Source organism: Quercus lobata, chromosome 3 (assembly GCF_001633185.2).
Source record: "Quercus lobata isolate SW786 chromosome 3, ValleyOak3.0 Primary Assembly, whole genome shotgun sequence".
In the NCBI taxonomy this organism is placed as follows: Eukaryota; Viridiplantae; Streptophyta; class Magnoliopsida; order Fagales; family Fagaceae; genus Quercus; species Quercus lobata.
The window spans coordinates 10,228,374-10,249,299 of NC_044906.1; the positions used below are offsets into that span (position 1 = coordinate 10,228,374).

The following is a 20,926-nucleotide window of genomic DNA, read 5'->3' on the forward strand; positions in this document are numbered from 1 at the left end:
GCCAACTTTTGTGTTATCAGAAATTTCCTTTGTCAATCTGTAGATCCATAAAGATAAGGCAATAAATTCTTTGCAATAATATAATCGTGCAAGGTTAATCCAATAGTTACTGCCTCAAGCTTTTGGGTCATCTTTAAAATGTGATTTTTCTTTTTCTTTTTCTTGTTCAGAAATAGTAACTTCTAATATTCATTGTCTGATAATATACTGACAAATATAAGACAGACATAGAGAATATCTATGTGACCATGTGGGATTTTTTTGGTTTAAAACTTTGATGTTCTTCCTTTTTTAAGATGCCTATACTATCACTAATCCCTGAAACCAAAACATGGCTAAAAGACAAGGCAATATGCAATATAAACCCTTACTGTAGTGCATTTGTTTGTACACGCATGTGCATATGGTTTGTCATTTGCCTAGTCAGGCTGCTTTTGATTTTGAGCTTATGGCTTTGGGAAAGATAAAGAAGCACAGAAAGCATAGTTGGACTTGATTCTTTACACTGTAATATTATTAGACAGAATATTTCCAACCCATCCTTCATGACAAAGTAACATCTTTTCTTTGTCATTACAACATGGCTATCTTTCTTTTAACACTTTTATCTGTTCTCTCTTTTTACCTTTATCTACTATACTTTTTCCCTTCACTCTCTCTAACGGCTTTTATTCCACTTCTATGTGCATTGTCCTTAAAACTCTGCCATTATATGCTTCTCAATAAAAATCCAATTGGGTCTCTTTCTAGTAACCAGAAACACATCTCACTAATATGGCTAAAGGAGCATCAAAATGCCTCTTCATTCTCTTCCTGTCACTCTTTACTATATGCTCTTCTGGTAAGTAACTACTATTACTCAAAAACCAGTATTTCTTTCTTGCAGTTTGCTGTGGAAATAATCCAAGAAAACGTAGTCCCATTTTCTATGACCTTTTTCTTTTTCTGAGTTTGCTTTTGGTTTCTAGAATAAGTTAACAATTGCTGGGGATTTGTGAAACTAGCTTACCGTACTAAGAACCCAAAGTTTGATCACAAAATTAGTAATCTCAATTTTGTTCAAATTAGCCTTTTGTGATGCTGCATATATAATATTATTCCTTCTGATTAATTTCTTGTTGCTATATTGGTTTATCAGTGTCATATTTTGAGTGTCTTATTTCCCTCTTTATAGGAACTCTAGTAGGTTTCTCCTGTAAAGCAAGAGCAACTGCAACTTCATCACCTACCAGAACTATATCATTCCTGAAGCAAAACAAGGTCACCTTGTCTCAGATTCGGGTTTTTGCAGCAGACCATAAGGTTTTGAGTTCTCTATCTGACTCTGGTGTATCTGTTGATCTTTACTTAAGTAAATGTCTAGTTGGAAGTTCTGTTAATTCCAAGTCATCTGTTATTTCATGGCTGAAAACCCATGTTGTGAACTTTCTTCCACATGTCAACATTCATAGCATCATAATTAGGGGTGGCAAAGACTATTCAGGACAAATTCCACTACCAGTGGTTTTGTCAACCTTAAAATCAATCCATTCAGTCCTCAGTACCCTTCATCTAGAAAGTGAAGTAAGAGTCTCAGTAGCATTCCCATTGTCAATCTTAGAGAATTTGAATAGAGCACATGAACGAGACCTGCAAAGGATTTTTGGTTTTATCAAGAAGGTGAGGTCATATGTCATTGTTGAAGCTGGTATAGATGGACAATTAAGCATGGGAGATCAGTTTGTTCAGTCTATGATTGAAAGAGTCACCCTTGCCAGTTCTTTTCTCCCTGATGTTCCAATGGTTGTAACAATTAAGAGCCCTGCTGTTCCTAGTGCAACCGAAGTAGCCCAATTCACTGTTAAGGTCTCGAAGTTTTTAGAAAACAACACTCAGATTAGAGAACAGGTAGTTGGATTATATGCAGAAGTACCATTCATGGAAGATTTTGCACAGAAGGAGCTCAAAAGGGAAGAGGAACAGATCTTTCTGTCTCACCGCAGGGAACTCCTAAGCAAAACCAACCTCAAAACAACTTTACATGACACATTCCCACCAACTACAACCTTTCCCACAACTCCAATATCGACAACACCAGTCACCCCCTCTCCAGATAATCCTCCAACCGTTGTCACAGTTCCAACTACTAACCCTGTCACAATTACACCAAACAATCCTGGTGTTCCCCCATTAACAGTTCCCTCCACCACACCCGTCACGGTACCCTCAACAAATCCTGAATATCCACCTGTACCAATCACCAATCCAGTAACAACGCCTAGCACGGTCCCGGTGTCACCACCAATAACTAATCCTGTAACAACTTATCCAGCCCCATCAGGAGCTGTTCCAGTAACTACCCCTGTGACAAACCCAGTAGCACCTCCTGTAACAACAAATGCTCCAGCAATTCCAGGACAAAGCTGGTGTATTGCCAAGAATGGAGCATTGGAGACAGCACTTCAATCAGCACTGGACTATGCATGTGGAATGGGAGGTGCAGACTGCTCACAAATCCAGCAGAGTGGAAGTTGTTACAATCCAAATACACTTCAAAACCATGCCTCATTCGCATTCAACAGCTATTATCAAAAGAATCCAGTGCCAACTAGCTGTGACTTTGGAGGGGCAGCTGTGATAGTTAATTCAAATCCAAGTAAAATCATCAGTTCCATTGATCATTTGATCTTTTTTGTTTCTTGTAAAACTTTTTTGACATATGCTTCACAAAATGAAATCATATCTGAAACCAATTTGAATTTGTTAATAGGCACCGGTTCTTGCATTTTCCCATCATCATCAACATCATCATCACCAGCAGCAACAGCAACTCCAACACCAACGGTAACAACAACTCCAACACCAACACCAACAACATCATCACCACCAGATACAGGTGTATCAGGGTAATGTGTTATGATCTCATGTTTATGGAAACTTTTCATTACTACTAACACTGAAAGAATAACCTTTTAGGTGTTTCTGTTTTATTATCTCTACTTGCAGCTCTGGTACTCCACCTTCAGTGTTGAATACAAGCAACCCAGCTTCCGGTACCACAGTTTTCGGCTTTGGAAACCCTCCTGCTGCAAACACAACAACGTCCTTTTCATATGGTTTACAGCCCTTTATTGGCTGCATCATTCTGGCAACATCCTTTGTAACTGGAAAGATAGTTCTGGACATGTAGAGTTGCTACTTCTGCGCAATGATGACTCTAGCGTTCAGAGTTCTGGCTGTTCAAGCTGTGTACAAATCCATGTTTGCAGAAAAGGAATTAGAGGTTAGTTTAACAAGGCAGAACTAGAACACCTACATCCTGCTATAATATTCACTGGCCTGCACGATCTTACCTGGGATCCAAACATGTTTGCTGCTGAATCTCAAATTTCTAATTGAAACATAATCACATGTTCCATATATTCAGTTGATGAAGTAGGATGTATACTAGGAACTCTTGATCCTGTATATATGTTAGGATTTGTGGAGATTGTAGTTTTTGTGTGTAGGTGATTTTCAGACAAATTGAATAACCAAAGTGCTCTAAAAATTACTTGAGTCGCGTGGATCTAATTTAGTTTTTATTGTTTACAGCTAATTTCACTAGATCTAACAGTAGTTCATTCAAATTACTTTACAGATCAAGTGTGTCCACTGGTTAATAAATTTTTAAGATAAGGTCATGTTTCAACATTTTACAGAATTTAAATGGCTTACATCAATAGGATATAAATGTTCAGTTTTAAATTTGGCCAATAGCATAGCATGGAAAGCTATCATTTAGATGGCAAAATTTTTGAAAGGAAAAATTTTCAAAGGAACCTAAAACTATTTTAGACCATCTATTAGCTAGAGTTGTATATATCTTTGTGTAATATTGTTGAACAAATTAGAGCCCTTCAATTATTCTTGGGATGCAATGTGCCACAAGTTTTTATGCTAGCATAAACTTTTTTTTTAATTGATAAGTTACTTAGGCCTCCGCCTTTGTCTGTGTTTAGTGTTATTATTTTATTCACAACCGGTCTCAAGCCCAAAAAAGTAGAAGAATTGTGGTAAGTTAATAGTCAACATAAAATTTTATTACACTACTATGAATGATATTAAGTAAGCATCTAAGAGTCTAGACTTCTAATGACTTTTGAACCCATGAGCCATCCTTATCTTTTTTCTTTTCTTTTTCTTTTTTACAAAAGGAGCATATACAATTATAGGATTTAATTGACTGCTTTTCATCAAATCAGCCTTTCATATTTGGAATAAACCGTTTAAACAGCAAGCCCACCTTTAAGATGTTATTTCATTTCCACGTGTTGTTAGGCATAACAATCTATCAAAAACTAGTGTAGAAGGAATAAATGAACATAACACAAATTAGTCCAAAAGGACATCATAGTTGTCCAAGACAAAATGATATAAAGTAAAAAACCAAAGCAGTGCGAGCCATGTGCACTGACTGTTTTTAAGAAAATTTCTCCGATCTCTCATGCATCGGATGCCAATCATACTAATGAAATATTTTGACTTTTGGCAATAAAATGATCCATGAAACTCATCACCAACTGAAGCTCCAACAGATTTAAGATTCCATTACCAACATAATCCACCATTGTCAAAATTAAGCAAATTGTTTAATTGTTGATATTTTAAAAAACAAGAATTCAACCACCCTGCAAGAACTGGCCAGAATTGCAAGCAGTCGGTCATTATCATGCTTGGCAGCTAATGAACCACTAAAAGAAAAACTAATATAGCATGTCTAGTCAGAGTACATGATGAATCCCTCAAATATGACAATGCCATACATAGATTCAATTCATGGCACAACTAATTCAACATAAAAGAAACACGGCAAAATAGGCATATTCTCAGCTAAAACTACATAAGAAAGAGAAACTCTACAATGCGCATTTCTACAAGGAAAATGTCCTCTGCAACTTTCCCTAAACTTCACAGCTACAAAAGGTATCAGATACTTTATACACATGAACTAGATAACACATTGCTTTCATCTCTTTGAAAAGACCACCAAGATCACCATTGACATGGAAACAACAATCTTGAAGCCAGAAGATTCCCAGAAATTTTGTTTTTCAGCACCCATAGCTGCACTTTGTTGTTTTGCTGCCAACAGATCTCTGAGTTCTTTTAGGGCTTTGTCCCTTCGCTCTCCCATCTGTTGATGAAAGAAGTAGACATTGGTGATTGAATTGGATATGTGAGTAAGCCAAGAGGACTAGGAAAGGAATATGGGAATCTCAAATTTATGGAAGTGACCATTATTTATGGAGTTCAAGTAGGTTGAATGTTTTTAAATTACTCAAAACTAGATATTGATGAGCTGGCCTATTGAAAGTGGTCTCTATCATCAGGGTAAAATAAGGCTGTTGCATTCCACCATGGGCCTTTCTACAAGGAATAGCATATCAGAGGCCACTTAAACCATAATGGGGAGGACCATTTAGTTGACTAGGACCTGACCTGAGTAGCCCATTGTTAGAAAAGGGGAGCCACCCTAAAAAGGGTGTGGTTCATCTTGTTGATGGGAAACCTATGTTTTCTGTAAACAGGCACAAAATTAACTTGCATGCATAAGGTTTGTGATTCACAAACCATAGAATGATGAAGAGTTAAACATTACCCTTTGGAGCTTTCGGGTCTGGGAACGAGATTCCTGGAGGCAGAATTCTAATTTCAACACCCTCTTTTTCAGTTCCTGGTCAGCTCGACGTTGCTTCTCTAACTGTTTTTCAAAACAGGTTTAATTGCATAAACAAACAAGAAATGTTAACCTTAAAGAAGTGTAGCACTAAGATTGTGAACAAATGAACAAGTATTATAGAGGCAACTGAAGGTGAATGTACCTGTGACTCCAATTCCTTGGTCTTGTGTTTCCAATGAGCAGACATTATCTTGATTTCATCCTTCAGTTTTGCTATTTCTTCATCCTTAACAACCAAAAGCTTATTAATTTTATCAAAATTCTTGGGAGATACTTCATCTAATAATTTCCTCAGTTCACAATCCTTGCTTGCTCCAGCTTTCGAAATAGCTTGCATAATATCATGTTCAATTCTCAAAACATCATCTTTAAGTTGCTTTTGGGAAGATTCCCTTGCTTGAAGATCCCTCTGCAGATTATCTAATTGATCTCCTAACCTACTTATGCGATCCTCATGTGCTTTTAGTGAACTATTCTTCTCATCTAATTCCTTTATAAGTGCTAAACACTGGAGCTGAGCTGATTCAGCTGATTCAGCGCTTGCATCTGCAGTTGCTCGAGTGGCTGAAAGCTGTGATCTAAGATCATCCAAGTCCTTAAGGTACTGTCCCATTAAAAACTTACAATTAGGATTATTGAATCACAAATGATGGGAGACAACCAAGATCAAACTAGAATACATAATGAATTGAATATGATTATATTGCAAAGCAATAACTGTTGCTAAAGATATTTAAATATAATTAATGAAATTGCATAATAATTGAATAAATAAATACTAACATAATTGGATCATTAGAAAATAAATGCCCTTAAATATGCTCGGCAATACAACAAACCAACTGGCAGATAAGGTCCCACAACCTTATTAAGTGGAAGACATCTAGTTTTAAATATTTGCCAAATTTGTTCAAGTTACAGGATGAAATATGACATGAAATGTGCATGATCAGAAAATGCTAAATAATTTTGGTAGCAACTAGGACAAGGTTTTCACATAAAGATATATTTTTCACTTCCACTACAGAAAGCTTAGCCTTTTTTTTTTTTTTTTTTGGTTCAATAATAAAAATCCTAGCCATTTTTGTCACAACCATGTAGCCAGCCCACATTCAACTTGAAGTCATAACATAAAAAGAAGTGCTACGTCCACAACATTGTCACAACAAATCATAGGTGGTAAGTAGTTATTGGTTCTAATTTGAATCTACAACTTAAATTACTTTTTTGCCCACCTATAGCAACCCACCACTTAAAATTTGTTGTGAAAATATTATGGACATAGCATTTCTCTAACATAAATCATATCTAAATAAGAGTGGATGCCTGGAAGGATTTAAAACATAAGGCTCTTTTGTAGCAAATTAAACCATTTCCTGAAAAACATAAAAAGTGATACATAACTTGTTCAAACACAAAGACTAATAAAAATTGTTACATCATTCATTTATGAATTATGACTTTTACCATTTACTAGCCTTTCAGTAGCATTACTTAATTTAGGGTTTGAAATGCAGAACCTTCTCTGGAGCTCATTAAATAATAATACTTTTAGCTTTTCTATTTAGGCCATACCATGGCATAACATTACATATTTATATAGCACACTTTAATAATTATGTAATAAATAACAGAGAATGTTTAACACACATCCACAACGTAATAATTTCAGTTGTCAAAACTGCTGCATAACCCGTAAGTTTTTCAATTTTTCTTTTGCAGTAGAAAGGCATACCACATTTCAAAAGGCTAAAGTTCATATGAACTTTTTCTCTAAGGGCTTGCTCAGTTATAGCAATATTCCAAATTAAGGGCAGAATTTGATCTTTTTTTACTTAAGAAACAATGTTTGCTAATTTATCAAGTGAGTTGCAGATAAATGCTAGTAATTTTTGCTTTGATAAATTCCAAAATTAATAACCAATGTCAGATAAATTCATCATCCACAATTTGCTCGGCAGAAACAATGTAACATGCAGGGGGAAATGGCAAATATATTTAGTATGAAACCATCACCAATACTTTTGTTGCTTCAGTACACGTCTTCGTGGAAAATCAAATATAGCCATGAAAGCAAATATACAAGCAAATGATTGACCACCAACTTTATAAGGGCGGGTTAAACTAGTTTCATTAAATTTCAGTCTGCTTATCTATACAAGTTTTCACTAAGAAATGGGTCTCCAGCACATGTATCACCAAAGTGTCACATTCATAATTCAAATTTGAATTTAAAAAAATAATTATGATGAGTTTGAAGTTTGATTTATGAAATTTCCTCATTTTCCTTATGTTCACATCTATATCTGATCCATACCGACAAAAACGTCTTAAATCATCCCAGCTAGTAGCTACAGATAAAGGAAAACAGTAATATAAAATCAATAACACTTGGTGACTTGGTCACCTTTCCTCCAATGGGTCCGCCACAAAACAAACAGGAAAAAATAAAAAAGCATCCCAAATAGATGCGCATAATAAGTGTGGCTTATGTGATTACTTCAAAGCAGCAAAATAATAAAAACCAAATAAATAATGCGCAAGATCAACTCAAGCAAGAAAAGCAAAAATGACCATAATTAGTGAATGATGACCTAAGTTCAAGGCATCCACCAAAAAGCTAAATCATTTTAAATCAACTAACCACAAAATTAAAAAGAATAGAATATGAGTGGGACCTTCTCAGCAGTAGTTGCTGAAGCTTGTAGCTGTGCATTCCTCTCTTCCAATCTCTTCTGCAATGTACCAATCTCTTCCTCCATGTTCCTAGCTTTTGTCTCAGCTTCCTATTGAAACAAACCCACCAAAAAAAAATCACTCAATCCCAACAAAACAACTTCAAACCCCATATGACCCCACTTAACAAAAACTCCCAAAAAGAGTAATGATTATTGACTCTCAAAGTTCCAAACCATTATCATATTCAATGCTAACAAAAAGAACAAAGAGTTACAAAATCACATGCCTGTCTTGTTAGAGACTCTTTAACATATGATTGCTCCTGAGATGCCAACCGGCTCCGAACCTCCTTCAACTCCGCCGCCAATGACACCACGTTCCGCCGGAAACTCTGCTTCTTCTCATTCAAGTCCTTTAACAGAGGATCAATATCTCTAGCTGATGCAGCTGATGATGAAACCGGCGACGATGATGACACCACGGCCGCCTCCGCCGCCGCCGCCACAGACGAAGATGGTTTCTCCACAATTGACATGAGAATTATAAGCTCCTTTTCAACAAGCTGTGACTCTGGCTATGACTTTTTGTTGCGAAAGATCTGGTATTCTGAGCATGCACTGAATCAAGTCTGTGGCCCTTCAAGTACAAGCTAATTATCTTTCACACCTCTGCATGTGAAAATATTAGTTGTGCATTAAATTTTGAGAGGTCTCCAAGAAATGGGTATTTAAAAAATTCACTGAGAAATAAATGAAAGCTTAAAGAAACGGTAACTTGGAAAGTACTGAAAAGGATTTGACAAAGTTTATGTACAAAATTCAAATTTAAAGTCAATTCAAAGCGGTTTTCATTTTCAAAACTATTGTATCACTTTCTCTTGGAAACTAGCCTAATGAAATTTCAATCACCCATTTTCTTGAGAAAATCTAATCCAAAAAAACTAAAAAAATAAAGGTCACCAATTTTTTCTGGCACATATAATAAGCACATACATGCAGAGCTCCACCTCAACTTTTATTGAGAGCGAGAGAGAGAGAGAGAGAGAAACAAATAGAAAGTGTTAGAGAGAGACTCGCTCCAAACTCCAAAGGCCTGTCAACCTCACCTAATAACTTATAGTTAGAAAGACAACAACAACAAAGGCACAAGCTTTTAGAGAAATAAAAGACACTAAACTAAATGGGTAATCTCAGATTCTCAGATTTGAAATTAACCAAAAAGAAAAAAAAAAAAAAAAATTCAAACTTTGAAGCTGATATAAAAACTAACCCTCCTCTGCAAATTTTCTCAGGAAATTTTTAACTCCAAGAAAAAGATTTAAAAAGCTGATCTAAGACCAAAACATAAGAAAACGTCGTCTTTGTCTCTCTTACGTTACCAGTCCTACACATGAAGGACACCATGATTTCACAAGCAACATGTTGCTTAACAAAACCAACCACCTTAATTAATTAAAAAAAAATCAATCAATCAAAATAGGCACACACACAGAGACTGTGTGTGTGTGTGTGTGTGTGTGTGTGTGAGAGAGAGAGAGAGAGAGATACCAGATTTTGAGCAGAACCCATTTCTAGAAACATCATTCAAAGCCAGAAAATGACTTGAGCTTACCTATATTCTCTCTGTCTTCAAATTTTCATCTACTTCTTCTAGCTGTTTGTTGAGGTTGACAAAAACGCTAAAATAACGATAGTCTGATAGTCATATAATCAAAAGGCGCAGATTCAGGCTCTCATGCTTCTCATCACACGATCCAGAAATGGAAAGACCAATCACCGGTAGACTAGTAGTTGTCTCCCATTTGTATTTCTAATACTACCTATTTACCAACTAATATTACTCACACACCGTTAATTTTGGTGTTTTATTTATTAAATATTTATTATTAGTTATAAAAATTAAAAATTGAGTTTTTATTTTTGCTATTATTCATAACTTCATTACATATTTTGATACTACTTAGAAATTTTATTGTACTATTTTAATTAATTTTTAATTTTATCTACCATACTTAAGATAAAAAAAAATTTCAACTAATTTTTAATTTTACTTACAATACTTTCTATAAAAAAAAAAAAATTTCAGTTTCTATAAAATAAAAACTGGGTTTTTATTTTTTTGGTTTAATTATTATTTAAGTGTATCTAGTTTTGTCTTTAGTGTGAGAGTTCCCAGTGTTTCAGCGACATGTCTTTGCTCGGAGACAGCGAGGTTTTAGGTTCGGAGTGTCCGAGTCTTGGGTTTGTGAGTCTGACAAGTTCCGAGGCTATTTTGGATTTTGATTCGTTTTGAGTCTCAGCGCGGCAAATCCAAATTTTGGGGGTTGGCCAATGGGGTTTGGACGCGTGGTTGAGTGATGACCGTACGACTTTATATTTTGGGACCATAGTGGCGGGATTTGATTGATTGGGTTGAGGCTCGGATTCTGTGATGGGCCTTTGATTTAGTGCCTTTGTCTTTTGTTACCTTATTGGGCTTTGTTTGTTTTAATAGAATTTTAAAAAATAAGAATAAAAAACTTTAGACACAAAAATTTTAAGTTGGTGATTTTTTTATTTTATTATTACAATGGAATGAGAAGAAGGATTTGAAGCATGTTCGTTTTTATTAGAAACATAAAAAGATGTAAATCGAGCTATAAGGCTTTTGGTATGTAAAGATGTTGTGCTACTTTCAACTTGACTCTCAATAAGTTATAAAATAAATTATTAAAAATATTATTGAAATTGCTAAAATTGTTGAGTAATTAAGTGATTGGAAGAGAAAAAAAAATAATAATAATAAGCATAATCAAAAAATTAACATGATTCGACCAAACGGCTTTTATCTACTACAACAAACCTAATACATAGTTTATATATTAGAGAATCCTAAAGTATCTTAAGATTAGTTTGCTTACTTTATGTACATGAACCTACAATAAGTTTGGACATCTCTAGCATAAATATTTGTAAAGTTATCAAGTTTATCCTTTCATCTATTTTTGTTAACTTTAGTTAAGGTCATACCAATTTTTTAACATATCATATCATCACTTCACGACTAAATTGATTATTTAATGCTTTTAATGACTAAATTGCAAATTTATAAGTTTGAGTGAAGGAAATAGAATTTAAACCAAAATTTAAGGATCCAATACGTATTTTAACCAAGTCATTTTGAATAAGAAATTTTTTACAAATGTTAATATATTTCATGATATTGATGGTTAGATGTATTTATTAATATGTGGTGGTATAATAAAACGATTTTCATGACAACTTAGTGTATAATAATTCCATTGTATATAATGAATTGTAAAAATTTAGCAGGAAAGTAATTAATAAGATTACCACTTCAATTACTTTTTTAACAAAAAAAATGTTATGATATTTATTAGTGGATGACTATAAGTTGCTTAAAATCATTACAACTTTATGATTAGGATGTCAACTTGTCAAGCCATTTATCAATTGTCGATTTGTCATCCTCCTGTTGGATCAAATTTGAAAGCCGTTGAGTGGACAAAGTTAGAAGATAGAATAAATACACATACATACCTAAGAGCATTCTCATCGGCTCTCTCAAAAAAATGTCATTTTGACACAGCAAAAATTCACTTTATCATTTTAGCACATCATTTTACAACATACCATTTATCAGATGTTCTATACTTCAATTCTATACATTAAAATAATATTTCCTACACATTAAAATAATATATTTACCCAAAACACAGCAAATATACAAATGCATAGCCTAGTCGCCACCGGGTCCAACAGCCACCACTACAACCACCGCTAGAACAACCACCACCGCTACAATCACCATCACAAACTACAACCACAATCACCGAATCCTCCAACAAATTCCAAATCCAAAAACCTCAACCAAAAAAAAAAAAAAACTCAAAATCTTCAACAAAACCCCAACCCAACAGATCAATCAATGACCAAACTTAACCAACCATCGGCGGCGAGAGCTATGGAGGACGACGAGCAAAGAACGGCGACTGTGGAGGACAACGAGCAAAGAACGGCAATTATAGAGAACGACGAGCAAAGATCGGCGACTGTGGAGGACGACGAGCAAAGATCGGCGACTACCCCTATGCGAGCAGAGCTTCAGATTGGCGAGCAGATGTTCAGATTAGCAAGCTTCAATCGACGAGCTCTACTTCAGATCGGAATCACCTTCCCAGGAAAAAAAAAAAAAAAAAAAAAAAAAAAGAGAGAAAAGAGGCACAGAGACAAAGAGATGGAGAGATTAAAAAAAAAATGAAACTGAAAAAGAAATAGGGAGCAATGGAGAGATGGAGACCAGAAAGGAGAGAGAGAGAGAGAGAGAGCTGTGTTGCAGACGGAGAAAGATGTGTTGGGAGGAGAGAGAAAAGTGAATAAAATAAAAAATAAAAAAATTATAGCATTGATGTCCGTACTGTCTCATATTTGAGACGTTACTGTAGCGGTGTACCAAATTTTTTGACATTTGACACACCTCATGAGGGTCTATTTTTGATGTTTGGTGTGCCAAATGCCAAATATTTGGCATTTGGCACACCTGATGAGAGTGCTCTAACAATTTCATTTGCTTTGGTTTAATAGGCAAAGGAAAAGAGCCGCTAGAATATTAGAGGAGGAAACGAAGCAAGCATGTTCTTCTTTCAATTTTCAAGGAAGAAAAGAAGTATACATACGTAAAATTTGTGTTAGCACTTAGCACCATTTTTTAAAAATAATTCAATACTTATACTAAATAGAGAGGAATTGTCTATATTAAAAATATTAAGAAGTGTCAGCAACCTTTTATTCATTAATCTATTTTAGGATCATATGTTGGAATTAGTTAATTGGTGGATTTAGATTATATATATGTGTCAGAAGGCGAAGTAATGGCTGCTATGTCAGAGAAGATCTTGAAACCTCCATTAGTTGAGATTTTAGAGCTGCTAGCAGCAAGGCATGCAGTAAAATTTTACTGTCAAGACAAGTTTTCACCAAGCAATCATTGAGGGGGACGTTGAGTCTATCATTAAGTCTTTGCATAGTGGTGGTATGGAATTTACACAGGGTGGTCACATTATAAAAGACATTTTGTCTTATGAAAACTCTTTTCCAAGTTTATCTTTCTCTTATGTTGTTAGGCAAGGTAATATTGTAGCTCATGCCTTAGCCCAGAAAGCAAGATTTTCTTTTCTTTTTCAAGCTTAGATGGAGTATGTTCCTCCTGATGTATTTTCCTTTTTAAGTAGGGACTTTCCCAATTCATGATAAATAAAGTAGCATATTCTTTCTTCTTAAACAAAAAAAAAGATTAGGTATATGTAGTACTGGCAATTTAATTAAAAAAAAAACGTATATAGTACTATACAAAATGCAGGCATTAATTAAGCACTAATATCTCACATATAAAAATGAACCATGAGTTTTTAACATACATTTTTTTTTTTTTTTTTTGTGTAAACAAAGTAAAAGGTCTACATACATTTATTATTAGGTGTTCATGCAGCGTTATTGTTGTGCATGCCCTCAACAACTAGTCACAGCTCACGAGCTAATTAAACTCAATTTATTTAACTAATTAATAAGCCCTTATTGTCAGAGATTTATGGTTAGGGTGTCGTTATCAGATAGTAGAAAACTAAGACCATCTCTATTAATTCCATAGACTATAGACTATGGATCTGCAGATGCCCAATTTCTTTGCTAATCCATGCACATGCTGCTACGCGGAATAATATATGAAAAACTTCGTCATTGTTGACTTTGCTATATAAATTCATCCACATGTAGTGTAACCAGCCTATACGCTCAATATTATTATATTAGAAACTCAAGCTCTTTTCTCTCTCTCTCTCTCTCTCTCTCTCTTTCAATCTAAGAAACTCAAGTCTTTTTTTTTTTTTTTTGAGAGAGAGAGAGTTGCAATTTATGGCATCCGCTCCTGCTGATAGTTATTTATCATCAAACCAAGACATTAATCAGTTTCTGGTGTAAATGGAGATTGAACATCAAATCTCTTATTCAACGAAAAAAAAAGTCTATTAAGCTTTTTTTTTTTTTTTTTTTTTTAATTTGAGTCAACTGTTTTCTTCTTGATATAATCAATTGGTGTTAGTGGGAGATACACATGGGCCAATACTTGTATTCTCAATTAGTCCATTTTTTTATCAAAAATGGGTCAGGTTTAAGTCCTTTGTTAAAATCACGTTTTTATATTGGGATTCAAGTAATACTCTTCTCATAATGTCATCCTTTATGGTGTCCTATATATGTGTGCGTGTGTTTTTGGGGGGGGGGGGGGGGGGGGCGCTCATATCCACTTTCTCTCTTCCCTACTTACTAATTATCTCCAAAAAAAAATATTGTTCTATATATAACTTTTAATTAAATTGCTCAATTGGTAAAAAAAATTTGTTGCGTAGTAAGAGATTTGGATTCAAATCCCATTTACACCAAAAACTAATTGGAGCCTTGGTCTAATGATAAAAAGCAATTATCATAAAACAAATTTCATAAATTGAATTTTATTTATAAAAAGAATTAGCATTTTGAAAAATCTATCGTTCGATTATATATCCTTAAATACTTATTATGTAAATCTACCATTCAATCCAAAAATCATATTAGCTAGTAGATTTTTGTTAGATTTTTAAAAAGTATATAAAAAAAAAAACCCCATAAATTTAAACCTTACTTAAGTAAGTTCTTAATTTCAGAATTATTTTGAAACATATTCAAAGGCAGAGCTAAGGGGGTTGAGGAGGGACAACTGCTCCTTGAGTCCAAAAAAACCTCATGAGTATTAGTTGTATATAGAACCCCTTAAATGCTTTGCCCCCTCTGACCTAAAGAAAAAAACAAAAAAGCAGTTCCTACTTAAAAAAGAAAAAAATTCTAACACTAAAAAAAGTGGGAAAATTTACACAGCATGGAGGCATTCACAGCACTTTATTTCACTTTTTAACCAAAACTAACATCACTTTTATTTTAAAAAACTTTTATTTTCTCCTAAGATTTATAGCATTCACATCAGCTCGTGCAAATTTTTTTATCTATTTTAGCATGAGAATCTACTTTTTCAATTTTACATACTCACCTTTCAAAACACCCCATATTAGATTATCTAATTTACGCTATATTTCATTAAAATATCATTTTTTGTTGATTTTTAAAATTATTTTTCTTTCTTCACACACGTAAACACCATCCACTCTCTACCTCCATTCTTGAGATACGTAAAGAAAGAATAAATAACTAAATACAAAATGAATAGTGTCAGTGTAAATTTACATGGTTATTGTATACGAAGATTGATGTGGGTCAATTTTAGGTAAAATTGTGTAAATTCTATACTTTTTTCTATTATATACAAACTGATGTGAATGCTAGCATGTCACTATTTACAGCACTTTGGATATTTATTCCAATTTTTTTTCTTTTTTATTTTAAGGAATTTCAATTGTTTGTGGCTCTACATCTACAACAAAGCATTTGTAGTGAGAAAAAAAAAAGGGTTTGATATATAATTATCTGGCCTATACAGATTTTGATTAATTGCTGCACTAATCAAACAACAATTAACCATATTAATGAACAAAGTTGGGAAAATGAAAAATTAGATTGCATGGCTTGAGTCTCTAAATATAAATAATTTGATGTGTCACACAGTCATTGTATTATGAAAGTTGTAAATACAAAGGTAGTTGAAAAGCAACTATCCTAACTAGGAAGAAATGGAAATGGAAGCATCAAAAAGAGAAAACATTGCATTACAAAAGTTAAATGGTAGTTGCATAGAACATACTTAATACACCCTAAATAAAGCCACAATAGAAAAGCTTCCCTTATGGCAAGAATTGACAGCTTAAAGAGGTCTAGATGATAATAAAAGTACAACATGAAACCAAGACACTTCAATATATATTTTTTAAATAAAGTTTCAACCTATGGTGTCCGCTCCTGATGATAACTCTTTATCATCAAACCAAAACACCAATTAGTTTTTGGTATAAGCGGAAATTGAACCTCAGATTTCTTATTTAATCATTAGAGACTTTACCAGTTGAACTAATTGAAATCCACATATTTCAATATTTACTTTTAGCAATGTTGGACAAATTGATGTTAATGTCTTTCATGTATTTAATTTAAATTAATCTCTTGTTTTGGTTGTTATTTGATAGTATAATTTTTTATGATAATTATGGTTGCTTACAATGTTTTATATTTATTTTTTAAAGTTTTTTTTTTAATATTTAATTTAAATCTTGGCTTCATCATTGTATATATTTGATATCCATGATCTAATAAAATTTTATATAAATATTGTTATGATGTTTCCGCTAGTCATCTGATTGATTCTGAATGGTATAATTTTTTTTTCAAGTTAATATCATTATGATAGTTGGTCTTGGTCCCAATCAAAAGGCACAGAACCGCGCGCCGTTGAGATTTGCCAAATACATGTCCAACCCTAAGAGATATAAAGATACACATGTTATAAGTTGAGCCATGTGGCAATACGAGATGAAAGTTCTACAATCTACATGGAACATCTAATTAAATCCAAGATTTAATTCAATATTGAATCCCATTGATTTTTTTTTTTTTTTAATTCCAAATAAAATATCCTAAAATTGCCCATAAATAAAGGCTCTTCATGTGAGAAAAGAATAAACTTAGAGAAACACCATACTAACTCTCTACCAAAAAGAAGAGATCTCTAAGTTCCTAAAGAGCACTCTTGCTCATTCAAGATCAAAGTCATTCATATTCCCTTAAATTGAAGTAGGAATTTTCTTTCAACTTTCACTTGACTTAGCTTGAGATCAAGCTAACAACTCTCGGCATTGAATCAAGTACTTCCATATACACATCTAGCAAGATGATTTCAAGAAATTATTAAAGCTCTTGGGTTGTAGAGTGTATTGGAGATCAAATTAAATGAATTTCTAATATTCTTTCTTTCAAAGAATCATTTAGATAATTGTACTCAAATTCATACATATCAATACAAAATCAACTATTCGTCATCGTGTGATTCCACGTGAAATTTGTGTATATGTGTACATTAAAATTAACAAGGAGTTGGGGGCAAAGTATAATTTAAATTCAACCATTAAAGTTTATTGACTTGCTAGAATGTGTGCTCGTGTTTTGCTACAATAAGTTGAGGTACGTTGCCTAGGATTTGAACATGTGCTCTCTCATGAGTCATGTGAAGAGAGACATAAATGCCAATAAAGTTCTGTTGCTTTGGTAGATTTTTTATTTTATTTTTATTTTTTACATTTTCTAGTACTTAATACATTGGAAAATATATGTCAAAATAAAACATTTTTCATTGTCAATTGAAAACAAGCCAAATAGAGTGGAAAATGCTTTCCACTTTTTAAAAGCCGAAAAAATAAATCATAAAACATCACTTGCTTAATAAAATCATCACAAATAAACTCCACAAAAAAAAAAAAAAAAAAAAAAAAAATCCTTCCCAAACGTAACCTCTCTCTCTCTCTCGATAACGATCTTTAACAAACTATTGACTAACCAGTGACATATTTTTTCCTAATGGCATTTTTGCTCAAACTTGTTGCCTTCTCATTTAATATTCTGCGCAAAAAATCCAAATTACTTGGGGTGTAATTATATAGAAAATAGAAAATGTTTTTTTTTTTTTCCTCTTTGGGTCTTGTATTAGTAAGGCAGCTGAAATCTATGCTTTGGATCGCTTCAACAAACATACCCCTACGAAATATTTCATACAGGTTGGCTGGAAAAAAACCTCCTAAGGGTTGGTTTACCCTAAACATGGATGGGTTGGCTCTTGGGATCTCGGGAAGGGCAGGAAATGGAGGTCTGCTCTGCAATAGTGATGGAAATTGGGTTAATGGTTTTACTAGAGGGTCAGGCAACACTAATAGCTGCCTAGCAGAACCCGCCTTGAGAGATGGGCTCAACATTGCTTTTGATTTAGGAATTCAATACCTAGGGTCTGTTTGGATACAGTTGAAAACTGAAAATTGAAATTGAAAACTGAAAAACACTGTAGCAAAATAATTTTTAAATGTGTGAATAGTATCGTGAGACCCATTTTTAATGAAAAAGTTGCTGAAAAGTGAAATTTGTGGGTCTGTGAACAGTACACGATGTGCACTGATTGGCTGAAAAAGGTTAGAAAAGTCAAATTTTGCGGTTACTGTTCATTGAACAGTGCCTGAATAGTAACCGCAAGTCTAAAAAACGCGTGAAAAAAAAAAGGAAAAATCGCAAACACTCTGGAAATCAGCGCAATCCAAACGTACTCTTAGTGTGCATTTGGGAAGCGCGTTTGCGTTTCCCAAACGCACGTTTTGCGTTTTCAGCTCTTTTTTTTTTTTTTTTTTTTTGCACGCGTTTTTGGCCAATTTTTTACTGTTCAGTCACTGTTGCGGCTACTGTTCATGAACAGTAGCCACAATATTTGACTTTTTTTTTCCGTGAACAGTGCACGGTGTACATTGTTTACGGACCCACAAATTACACTTTTCAGCAACTTTTTCATTAAAAATGGGTTCTATGGTACTATTCACACATTTAAAAATTATTTTGCTACAGTGTTTTTCAGTTTTCAATTTCAGTTTTCAGTTTTCAACTATATCCAAACGGACCCTTAGTGTCCGTTTAATATAATTAATTTTGCTAACTTATTTTACTATTCAACTTATTTTTGCTACTATTCATGGGTTCCACTACACTTTTTGATACTATTTATAAGTTTCACTATACTATTTCAGCTAACTTTTACTTTTATCTACAATACTTTCAGCAAAAGTTTTCAATTGCAGAAAAATAAGCGGATCTTAAACAGATCCTATATGTTTGGCTCCAGATTAAAAAACCAGTTTATTTTACTATTCAGCTTATTTTTGCTACTATTCATGGGCCCATTACATTTTTTGGTACTATTCATGAGTCCCACTATACTATTTCAGCTAACTTTTACCTTTATCTACAGTACTTTCAGCAAAAAAATTTCAATTTCAGAAAAATAAGCGGATCTCAAACAGACCCTGTATATTTGGCTCCAGATTAAAAAGCCAGCTTATTTTTACTATTCAACTTATTTTTGCTACTACTCATGGGCCCACTGCATTTTTTGGTACTATTCATGAGTCCCACTATACTATTTCAGTTAACTTTTACCTTTATTTATAGTATTTTCAGCAAAAAATTTTCAGTTTCAACAAAATAAGTAGATCCCAAATAGACCCTTAATTGTTGAAATGACAGCTTTGTCTATTGTTCAACTTATGAAGAATTTTACTCCTAACCATCACTTGTTATTGATTTCAGGAACTTTTTGATGAGCATGCCTTGGATTCAGATCAATCACATCTACATAGAAGTCAACCAATGTGCTGATGCATTGGCAAAACTTGACGCTAATTTAAACTAGGATTTTGTAACTTTTGATACCCACCGGATGTGGTGGAGAACTTGCTTACCCTAGATAAGGTAGTAAACATTTGTAATAAACTTATTTTTATTTCTAATTAGTCTAATATATTAGCCTTTTTAACCAAAATTATTTGGAAATTATATGAAATATTATTATTTTTTTCATGTGAGTCAAACATCATTAAATATTTTATACTTTTTTGTGGGTCATATTCTCGGTGACAACCAAATTACCGCATGAAAATGAATAATTTTTGTCAAAAAATAGTTTCCAAGTAGGACCTTCTTAAGAAAAAAAAAAAAAAATTTAAAAATTCCTGTTAGGACATATGGATAGTTGATCAAGAGACTCTCGTTTGCCGGAGTGTGTTTTGTCTTGTAACATTAATTTGTAATAATAATATGTCGTAGCTTTCTCATGCTACGAATTGGCACTTTAAAAATGGAAACCTTAATTTTAGCAAACTGTAGAATCCATGAAGGGATAGTTGAGACATTGAACAAGCTAGCTAGAATGAAGCATACATATACTAATTAATTAAAATAGCCCTTTGCGTGTAAGACCAAGTCAAGTAATTCCTTCCCCACAAAAATGGCATACCATTCGTGAGCCACTTGCGAGGTTACATTTTATATTTTGTTAGAGGAAAGTTATGGTGCAGATTGCAGAACCCTTATTGCCTGCACTGCATAGATCTCATCTCTTCTGTTCTCTTCTCTTTCCACGTAATTTTCTTTTATTCAGAAGTGGTTTTAATGCGTAACCAAAATATTCCTTTTACATTAGAGTCGATCATGTAAGAGGGATGTTACATACAATGGTTACACAAAATAAAATTTTTACATATAAAAAGGTATTTCCAAAACTCATAAAGGAGTGAATATCACACGAGATACTTTCTTATATTTTTATATCGACCTTTCACATAGTGGATACTCTTTAGATTGTTATACAAGAAAATTTTCTTATTACCTAAAGATGATTGATTGATTTATCATGAAGATCTCAAAGATAATATAAATATTACTAGAAAAAAAAAAATCTACTTTTTACTGGATGAAAGAGTGCAAACAGACGAATTTGTGAAGGTGGCAAGATGTCAAAATAATTGGTCTAAAAATATATATT

At 33.5% G+C, this 20,926-nt stretch overlaps 2 protein-coding genes across 5 annotated transcripts; one reads left to right on the top strand and one right to left on the bottom strand.

Moving 5' to 3' along the window:
• Nucleotides 1-622: 622 nt before the first annotated feature.
• LOC115978869 (uncharacterized threonine-rich GPI-anchored glycoprotein PJ4664.02-like) lies at nucleotides 623-3,537 on the top strand. The gene is made up of 4 exons (XM_031100750.1): nucleotides 623-841; nucleotides 1,175-2,635; nucleotides 2,750-2,885; nucleotides 2,986-3,537. The coding sequence occupies exons 1-4, from the start codon at nucleotides 775-777 to the stop codon at nucleotides 3,167-3,169; spliced, it is 1,848 nt and encodes a 615-aa protein (XP_030956610.1). The 5' UTR covers nucleotides 623-774; the 3' UTR covers nucleotides 3,170-3,537.
• A 1,157-nt stretch (nucleotides 3,538-4,694) lies between these two features.
• Nucleotides 4,695-10,197, bottom strand: LOC115981885 (nuclear envelope-associated protein 2-like). 4 transcript variants are annotated; one of them, XM_031104306.1, is made up of 6 exons: nucleotides 9,992-10,197; nucleotides 8,667-9,048; nucleotides 8,380-8,487; nucleotides 5,844-6,305; nucleotides 5,621-5,722; nucleotides 4,695-5,155 (listed from the first exon to the last, which is right to left on the bottom strand). In XM_031104306.1, exons 2-6 carry the CDS (start codon nucleotides 8,913-8,915, stop codon nucleotides 4,988-4,990), a joined length of 1,089 nt encoding a protein of 362 aa, XP_030960166.1. In that variant the 5' UTR covers nucleotides 8,916-9,048; nucleotides 9,992-10,197; the 3' UTR covers nucleotides 4,695-4,987. The 4 variants fall into 4 exon arrangements, with proteins under 4 accessions (XP_030960166.1, XP_030960168.1, XP_030960169.1 ...); XM_031104308.1 differs by having other exon boundaries at nucleotides 9,928-10,197; XM_031104309.1 differs by lacking the exon at nucleotides 9,992-10,197 and adding an exon at nucleotides 9,650-9,878.
• Between the last annotated feature and the right edge of the window lie 10,729 nt (nucleotides 10,198-20,926).